The sequence below is a fragment of the Cibotium barometz genome, chromosome 2, assembly GCF_041138505.1.
Source record: "Cibotium barometz isolate CiBa-2024 chromosome 2, ASM4113850v1, whole genome shotgun sequence".
In the NCBI taxonomy this organism is placed as follows: domain Eukaryota; kingdom Viridiplantae; phylum Streptophyta; class Polypodiopsida; order Cyatheales; family Cibotiaceae; genus Cibotium; species Cibotium barometz.
Genome location: NC_141047.1, coordinates 37244041 through 37253862, shown reverse-complemented (window position 1 = coordinate 37253862; position 9822 = coordinate 37244041). Strand labels below are relative to the sequence as shown.

Below are 9822 nucleotides of genomic sequence, written 5' to 3'. Positions count from 1 at the left end.
AGGATTATGTTCGTACTCTCATCCTCACCTATGGCACATTCAAAGGTTGGTGCAAAGGAGGATATTGTCATAGACTCTTGATGAAAATTATTCGCGTCACTTGATATCTTGATGGCTTCTCGTCATTCGTTGGAGCATGAGTTTGCGGGCTCATACTGGCCATCTCGGACCATCATCAAGATCTTCTTGTTTGGCTCATGCCTCCCTTTCATCGAGGGAGAATTGTTATGTAAAAGGAGTCATGTATGCGTGCATGGGAACTATCCCTAAGTGGTAATAATAATCTAGCACTTACAATAGGCACAAATAAAGCAATCCCAATGTGTGAATATCCGCTAGAGTGTAAGTCCTTTGGTGTGGGAACAGCCTCTTAAAAGATATTATGTAATGTATTGACATGTGGCATGTGTATTGACATGTGGCATGTGTAGTGGCAACACCTGCATGAACCTAAGATGAACATGATTGTTGTTTGGGGGAGGGAGGGGCGCCTTGCATACAAGTGAAGCATTTCAGGTCCTGCATCCCTCTTCAACCATGTCAAGCTGCTTACACATTAACTGTGAGAACCCTCATCCAAAAAGTATGGGCAGTCAAGTCGGGCCTGCTGTAGGCAGGCATCTTCTTAACAAGTAGACCATGACAGTTCCACATGGACGGCCCAAAAGAACACAGGTTTTACATAAGATTGCCCTTCATCCACAGGCAAGGAATGAAATATCAATAAGCTCATGCATTTGACAAGTAGTTAGCCAGGCGGTGCTTCATCCATAGCTGTAACGTGATTAGATTCACCCAAATGAGACAGCTTGGTAGAATCTGGCAGCCAGAATGCAAGCACAACTGACGCACTTGCAAACATGACCCGACGAGGGGCCCATTTGACAACTGCAGGAATGCCCGCATGATTTAACCAGCATGCTACCTGCAAGTCCAAAACAAAAACATGACCAGTTGAGGTGGCTTCCACAGTTCTGAAGAACCAAACAGACTTGGTTTAAACAACAGCAAAGGATTGACCTGATTGCCTGTCACTGTGCTCCATACACGCAAACTCCCATCTCCAGAACCTATGCAGAACAAAACAAGTAGCATGAGTTCTGCGCATGATGAGCTTGACACAACCTGAAAATTATCTCACAGTTATGAGTCAGAAAACTAGCCTGATACAACAAACTGGCCATCTGGACTAAATGATGCCTCCAGTATACCTCCCTCTGGGTTTGCCTCCAGGGTAAAACCATGCAACTGCACATCAACGCAAATTAGTAGAAACGCCTATCAAAGTAAGAATGCAGACGTGTCTCCAAGAATGTCCTACAATAGACAGCACAAACATATCCAACCTTTTGTCCTACACTAGACAGCATAACCATATAAAAGCTTGCAAGAAAAACCATTTTGTAAAAAAAAACAATTGACAAGACTTACAAGCTCCCTTGACACACGAGCTTCCTTTGAGAGAGAAGCAGCTGGTTAGGAATCCCTACACCATTTCAGGTCCTAGTCTACCGCCGAGCGAAGTTAAGTACTGTGCTTGGGATATAACGGGATAAACGGTCTTCCAATCTTCATAGGTAAGACTTCTTTTAGGATCTCTCTTACAAGGAAACACTGGATTATGAGCTCTTGCACAAAAGCCAAAACTAACATGGACTACCCAAAGTGCCCATGACCAAGCTGCATCATTACGTTGAAAGTAGGTAAACAAATCTATGCCATCTTGGATGGTGGTACTCAGGTTAGCATAATCACTATGACAGGTAAACAAGTCTATGCTATCTTGGACGGTGGTGCTAGTGTTAGCATAATCACTAAGCGTTGCTAGGAAACCTGGGAAGGAAACAAGTTTAATGATTATGCTTGCTAGGAAACCTGGGAAGAAACAAGTTTAATGATTATGCTTGCTTATGGGAACACAACAACCGCACGAAGTCCGTAGAGACGTTAAAATCAACACCTTTGGGATGAGTTTCTACCACACATTTGTGGTGATGTAATTCAGAGACACTAACCACATATACCTCTGAAAGGGATACCAGACCTTGAAAATCAACCTTAAAACATGGAAAACTTGCCCAATGTGTAGAGGCATTCTTACAGAGGAAACGGAAACAATTACTTAATCTACTTCAGTCAATATTTATCGGCCATGCAACAAGCTCATGGAGAATGAAGATGAGAAGGAATACTCGCCTCTTTCCAAGCCAGACAACTTGGAGAATCAGATGGATGTTCTAGAAACCATGGTTGCGCTTCTGCAAAAGCTTGGAACGTGATTTGAGAGACTGGATGGATCCAAGATCTCCTTTCCTTGAGCATAATAATGCCCACAAAACCTGCTGGCAATTATGCATCCAAGGGGGAAAGTACCCTCTGAAGACGAGATACTCTTACCTAGAATATCTCAAATGTAAATGCTGTCTCACAAATAGTGTCCATCCTATGGAAACAGATCTACATTGACTATATTATATAGCAGAACTGTGAAAGCACGGATTTATTTCTCAAAGCATTGGGAACCTAAACTTAATCATGCCTGCCTTCATCTTTGCCAATGCAATGGCTCAAAAAGAGGCACCCCATCTGAAGGCTTGAAAAAAGAGAAACTCTCTCGATCAGCTAGAAAGTAGCTCAATAAACCTAAAGCTGACGCCAGAGGAAAGAGAAACTCAAAAGCTTAAAGAAGCTAAGGATGAAGAAGATCTTCAACAAGTCTCCAATTACTTCAAGTCCTACCCTCCGAATCCAAATCATCTATTTTGAAAAGGCTAAAAGGAGTGCCGGTGGAGAGCCACACACATCATATGATGGGCAAGGTCAAAGAAGAAAACCTTGTTGAACCTAGAGAGGATCCTAAGCCAATATACATTGCTAAAGACCTCACTCCACAACAAGAGAATGACCAGATCACCTTGCTCAAAAAGTATAAAGATATCTTTCACTTGGAAATACACCGACATGAAGGGAATTCCGCCAGAGGTGGTGAAATGTACAATCCCTATCGTGGATGGTGCAAGACCTTGCAAACAAAGACCACATCCAATGAATCTAGAATATGGTCACACTTCAAAAGCTTATCAACGCCTGATTTATTTATGAAATCCAACACACATAATGGGTCTCACCAAAGGTGGTCGTCCCAAAAATGTAACATGAGTGCTTAACTTAATAGAGATTAACGTAAAAACAAATGATAAGCTGAAGATTAACACAAATCCGTATGTGAAAGTGTGAATGAAAGCATGCAATAGGCAAGATAGATGTAGACCTAATCTATGGTCTATTACTAACATGAATGAATATTTACAATGCTTGTTGATTATGAAAACTTGATGATGCCCACGGGTGTGGTCTTATCTTGCTTTCCCACCACCGTCTCCGAGCACATGCCTAAACTCATGAATGACCCTCAGCCCTAGCCCTCTATTTAGTGTATTATGAGCCAATTGGCTGGCCTTTAGGATTGGTTGGCTGTCAACCATAACTTATTAATAATAATGTCCAAATATAATATAAGTGTCCACAGTTGGTTGCTCAGTGGGCCACTGGACCAACTACAAAGAAATGGCTGGAAAGCCTCAAAATTGACCAAAAGACTCTGCCACGAACATGCCCTCTAAAGTGCTTAACTGATAAGAACATGTCCACGTCACACCGCTAGAAGGTGTGCACGTGACATCCTCCTTGCTTAGCTTGGAACAGGGATGCCCATGATGCTCCTTTGCTCCAACATGGTGTCCATCCCCGACTACAGTCTCAACTCCAACTTGATGTCTCTACCACTACCTCATCGGAAACTGCGGGCACTACAACTAGCCCCTTTATCTTTGGGGTACCCTGGTTACATGGTAGACTCCACTGAAACCTAAGGAACTACTGAAGCACTCAAGTCATCCTCCTCCACGGAGGCATGCCTAAACCTTGAAAACTAGTACGGGATCTGAGATGGGTTGTCCTTCCTCTGTTGGTATCACCTCAAAGTCTCGCAGCGTCTGCGCCTTGGGTTCATCCTCCAGAATCTTCTCCTTACTTGGGAACTCCGTCTCCGATGTGAGACTTGGCAAAGAGAAGAACGATTCCAACATCCACCACAAGAGATGCTTCAAATGTGGTAGCAAAGACCACATGCTTTCTCAATTTCCCGAGATGACACAAGAAGACAACCAAGCTATGAGCACTACTACAAATGCAAAGTTTTGAAATAGGGACAACTTGGAACAAAATTTGAAGCCATGCATGACTTTGGAAACTTAAGTCTGGCTGCTGCCATGGGTTTGCAAGTACCAAAATGAGTATGGCTGCCGCCATGGATATGGAATTATCAAACCATGCATAAGATATATTCAATCGATGTCTCAAAGATTTGAGAGATGAATTAGAGCATGCTATGGTCACTATATGCCTTATGTTTAGAGATTATGTACCTCATGATGAGGCTAAATCAAGAATATCTATTAGATCTTCAAGAAGAAGAGCCCAATGATTAGATTTGCTTCATATGAAGTATGCCTTGCATATTGGGAATCATGAAGGAGAGCAAGTGGATTAGCAAGTTGCTATGTTTCTTCAGAGAAACAAGGACATACCAAGAGCTTTACTCGAGTCCACCTCTTTTCTATGTTTGGAGACAAATACAGAGTGCATGTGGTAGAGTATTACTTCAGTCCACCTCTCTTCCAATATGAAGTGCATGTGGTTGAGTATCACTTGAGTCCACCTCTCCTCCAACATAGAGTACATGTAGTAAAGCATCACTTGAGTCCACCTCTCCTCCAATATGGAGTGTATGTTTTAGAGTTTTATTTCAGTCCACCTCTCCTCAGAGTTTGTGAGTGCATGTGGTTAATTTTCTCGAACCCACCTCTCCTCAGTGCTTGTAACTAAGACAAAGTGCAGGTGATAGAGTTTATCTTGATTCCATCCCTCCTCAATATACAATATATTTCTCTCTAGCAAAAATCCAGTTTCTACCAAAACTATAATTTTGTTGTAACCTAATTCTACAAAAAAAACTATTGAAACCCTAATTTGCAGAAACCCCTTCATTAAAGAATGTGTGGGCAACCTCTCCACTTATGAGAGAGGTGTGGCCATATCAAAAACTAGTTGATATACACTATATTGCTCTTCGGCAGAAACCCTAATTTTGCAAAAACTCTAATGTTGCAAGAACCCTAATTTGCGGGTTTGGATATATTGCTGCTGACGGAGAAGAAAGAGAGTTGGGGGAGACTATTGGTTGTGCCCATGTGCTCGTGGCCAGTCTCACCGGATGCCCGTAAAGTGGTGGTGCAATCACGCAGAAGATGACATTGACATTTGAGACATCTCTGGACACTCCTATTCTACATCCGCGTCCTTGGCTAAGTCGGTATTCTACACCTCGGCCAAGCACACGCATGCTAGCTGCATTTAGCAAGAAACTCGGGATTGAGGAACGAGGGGCTGCTCCTTGGAGTTTGGCGTATTCTCGACAAACAAAACTTTGGATATTTTATTCGGCAACGACACACATCTATGTTTGGTGTTTGTATTCATTGCATATTTTGTCATTGGAAATCTGACAAGAAAGAAGCCTTCTTTTGGGATGCGATTGCAAACAAGAGCTGCTCAAAAAGATGTTCACATCAGCCCCTATTTTGGTTTGCCCGGATTTCACTAAGTCATTTAGGACCGATGCATGTGAGAAAGGAATTGGGGCGGTTTTGTACCAAGATCATAGTATGATTACTTATGAGAGCTGCAAGTTGAGTGAGAAGAAGATACAAATGCGTGTGTATGACCAAGGGATGGTTGCTATTTTACATGCTATCAAGAAATGGTGCCATTATCTTTATGGGAGTCATGTTTATATTAGGAGTGATCATTGTGTGTTGAGGTATTTCCTCTCTCAACCAAATTTGTCTCCTAAGCAAAGGCGATGGTTAGCTACCTTGCAAAACTATGACTTTGAGATTACATACACAAAGGACAAAGAGAATGTGTTTGCCGATGCTTTATCAAGAATGTGGATATGCTCTTTGTGGGTCATCTCCGAAGTGCATAGAGATTGGATCATGGACTTGTATCTCTTGGATGAGGAAGTGTCACAAATATTACAGAAATTACAGCATGGTTCTCATGAGGATATGGTTTATTTTAAGCTTCGAAATGGTCTCTTGTACTACAAAGAAAGAGTCTATTTTGTGTCTATGTCCGAATACAAGCAAAAGATGATGGAAGAAATGCATTCATTTCGTATTGCAAGGCATTTGAGTCTTTTTAAGACCTATGACAAGATAAGGAAGAGCTTTTATTGGAAAGGGATGTGGAAGGAGTCAGGACATACATGCATATATGTCAAAGTGTATGCCTTGTCAACTCAACAAAGATCCAACACATAAGCCCGGGGGTTTACTTTAGCCCTTACCTATTCCCAAGGGAAAGCGGACACACATTGCTATGGACTTTATTACGGGACTTCCTCATACAAAGAAGGGATGGGATAGCTTATATGTAGTTGTAGATAGAGTGATAAAGGTGGCACGATTCATCCCCACAAAAGTCAAGCACCCAACGTCTAAGGTGGCCAAGCAATCTGTGGAGTGTGTGTTCAAATTGCATGGTATGCCAGAGCAAATTGTAGTGACTGTGATGTCAAGTTCATGAGTTCATTTTAGAGAACTCTATTTGAGACCATGGGAACCAAGTTGACTCCTAGTACCGCTTATCATCCTGAAATCGATGGTCAAACGGAAAGGGTAAATAAGTGAGTGGAGACTTTTTTGACACACTATTGCCATGAGACACAACATGCTTGAGATGATTGGTTACCTCTTGCTAAATTTGCTTACAATAGTCCTCATCATGGAAACATTGGTATGTCATCATTTGAGGCATTTTATGGGTATAAGATATATCAGAATGGTGGTATTCACGCAAGAGGGTATTAATCCAAATGGAAAAGAAGAGGTGAAAAGAATGCAAGCAATACTTCAACAATGCAAGGCCAACATCAAGAGGTCACAAGAAAGGATGATGCACTATGAAGATGCTCATAGAAGACCATTGGAGTTTAAAAAAGGGGATTATGTATTTCTAAGAATCCCTAAGTCAAGATATGGTTCTCTCAAGGGCAACACCAGCACCAAATTAACTCATTGCTATTATGGTCCTTATAAAGTCTTTAGGAGAGTTGGAGAGGTTACATACCAACTGTTGCTTCCATCAACTACCAAGATACATGATGTATTTCATGTGTCTCATTTGAATCCTTATGTTGGACCAGAAGTACAAGTATTTGATGAGTTGCCACCAATGGATGAAGAAGGGAAGATGGAAATTTGAATATGTGCCGGAGAACACAATGGGCAAACGTACTATGGTTGAGTATTTAGTCAAGTGGCGTGGATTACCTCTTGAGGAGTCTTCATGGCAACTTGATTTTATATTGGAAAGGTTTGAAGGGCTTTTGGACACATATCATGCGTAATATGGTTGCCAAAAAGAAGCTACTTGCTTGTTGGAATTTCCTATTGTGGATCCCATAAGTGGAAGATTTGAGTCTCCATGCAAAGAATCTTTCATAAGGACTATACATTGACATTGGGAATCATTTTGGAAATGATTTGAGAGCGTATTATGCAATTCTTGATGTATGCATAGACATTATGTTCTTATGATAAATTTGGAGCCATGTACATCAAGACCATTATATGCTACATATAGCCTACGTGGTCATGGGAGTTACATTCCATTTCATGAGCTAAATTTTTATGGTTTCGAGGATGAAACCACTAGGAAGGGATGGTTTGTAGCAAAGTTACAATTTCCATGTAACTAATGGTATGGGCCAAGGACCATGGACAAGTGTAAATGGGACATTAATAAATAGCTCAAGGTTTCATGGTGGTATGACTACTCATGTGTGCATTCCATGCAATGAATGCTAGGATGTATTAAGTGTTAACCTTTCTTGCACTTATGGTGGCAACCACATTTTGGTGACATTGTAGAGTTTGTTAAACGATGTGACGTACCATAGTCCAAGGAAAGATAGAATGGCCCTAACACCTGTAATCTATTTGCAACATTGATTTCATTCGTCCTATTAGCCCAACAGCTAAAGAATCACACGTACACTATATCATCGCCACCATTGTCCACATAGTACTGCACAAAATGGGCTGAAGCCAAAGCTACAAGAAAGGCTGATGCTCGATCAACTACCAAGTTTCTTTATGAGAATGTGCACTCAGCCTGAGTCTCAACCCTTGGTGACTCCACTTTGATACTTGCCAATACTGCCAAAATTAGCTGCCAATTCATGTATGACCTTCACGAAGTCGTCGATAACTTTTCCCCTAAGTTGGGCTTTTATGTCCATTATGGGTTTCACCTGTCTGAATCAGCTTTTACAACTTCCTATTTGTACTGGGCTTGACGTTCTCAATGTTCCCAACCGTACCGCTCCTCCAAGCTAGCATATTCTTGCATGCACCACTCATATTAGGAGCAATGCTAACTTGCATACTAGACCTAAACTTGACACAGACACATGCACATGCACATGCACATGCAACCTCTAACGTTATCTATGTAAGACCTGACATGTGGGAAACCCTAACAGAATTCTTTTGCAAACCCTAACGCTAGAATTAGACTTGACTTGTCTGTAGAAAATCTAACGCACAATGTTCTTGTGTAACCTGGCTGCCCTACAAACCCTAATGCACATGAGCAAGACACCTAAAAATTACCTAGCACAAACCCTCACAAAAAGGCAGCCTGATGCTCTAATACCAATGTAATATGAATGCAAAAGCTAAGCATGAGTAAGCCTAATGAACCTTGATTAATTAATACCAATGTAATATGAATGCAAAAGCTAAGCATGAGTAAGCCTAATGAACCTTGATTGATTAATGCTAATCTAATGCATAATCACATGAATTGCAAATACAGAGTAGACGAGCAAGACAACCTAATGTACTACTGTATATTGCCAAAACATGATTATACACAATGATAAACGTAAATTTGAAACTCACATCCAATGTATGTTGTGCAAGACCTACTACAATCTGTAACCTAACTACTAAATTGTTTTCCTCCACTAGAGCACTGGGAACGCCCATGGAAGATGCACAGATGACCATGAAAGCCCTGCCTGCTGCCTGGGGACTGGCACTACAGAACTCTGCTCACAAGGTACTGACTAGGACCCTCGACTTGCCCTTATGTAGGCATCTGATGCAGTAGGATTGGCTTACACAATGATAAACGTAAATTTGAAACTCACATCCAATGTATGTTGTGCAAGACCTACTACAATGCGTAACCTAACTACTGAATTGTTGTCCTCCACTAGAGCACTGGGAACGCCCGTGGAAGATGCACAGATGACCATGAAAGCCCTGCCTGCTGCCTGGGGACTGGGACGACAGAACTCTGCTCACAAGGTACTGACTAGGACCCTCGACTTGCCCTTATGTAGGCATCTGATGCACCAGTCAACTGTAGGATTGGCTGATCGGCTAGTTGGACTGATCCATGACTACATGCAACGAGCATATGCTGTTCACACTATCCCTGGTCATGGGCGCCTGCTGGTACCCCTTTGTCCAGGTACCCAAAATGTTGCCATTCTGTTCATATTTGTCCTTGGACCTTGCCCTTTGGACCCCTAGACCATGTCCGTGCACATCCCTGTATTAAGGCATGCATGTGACACAGGTTGATGGTGGCGATGGGATGCAAGCACGAGGCTGGGGAATGCAGTCTGGAGAACAACACAATTGATATGCATGAAAATCTCTTACCTCCACCCCCCAAAGTTTA

The 9822-nt window shown here is 41.9% G+C and overlaps 1 protein-coding gene across 1 annotated transcript in view; it reads right to left on the bottom strand.

The window, feature by feature from the left end:
* Positions 1–370: 370 nt before the first annotated feature.
* Positions 371–9822, bottom strand: part of LOC147641016 (Transducin/WD40 repeat-like superfamily protein) — a 56484-nt gene continuing 47032 nt past the window's right edge. Inside the window, exons 8-10 of the mRNA XM_086817358.1 lie at positions 1164–1248; positions 1021–1070; positions 371–925 (exon numbers count right to left, since the gene is read on the bottom strand). Coding sequence (XP_086673484.1) covers positions 749–925; positions 1021–1070; positions 1164–1248 — 312 coding nt within the window. The 3' untranslated portion in view covers positions 371–748. The remainder of the gene's footprint in view (positions 926–1020; positions 1071–1163; positions 1249–9822) is intronic.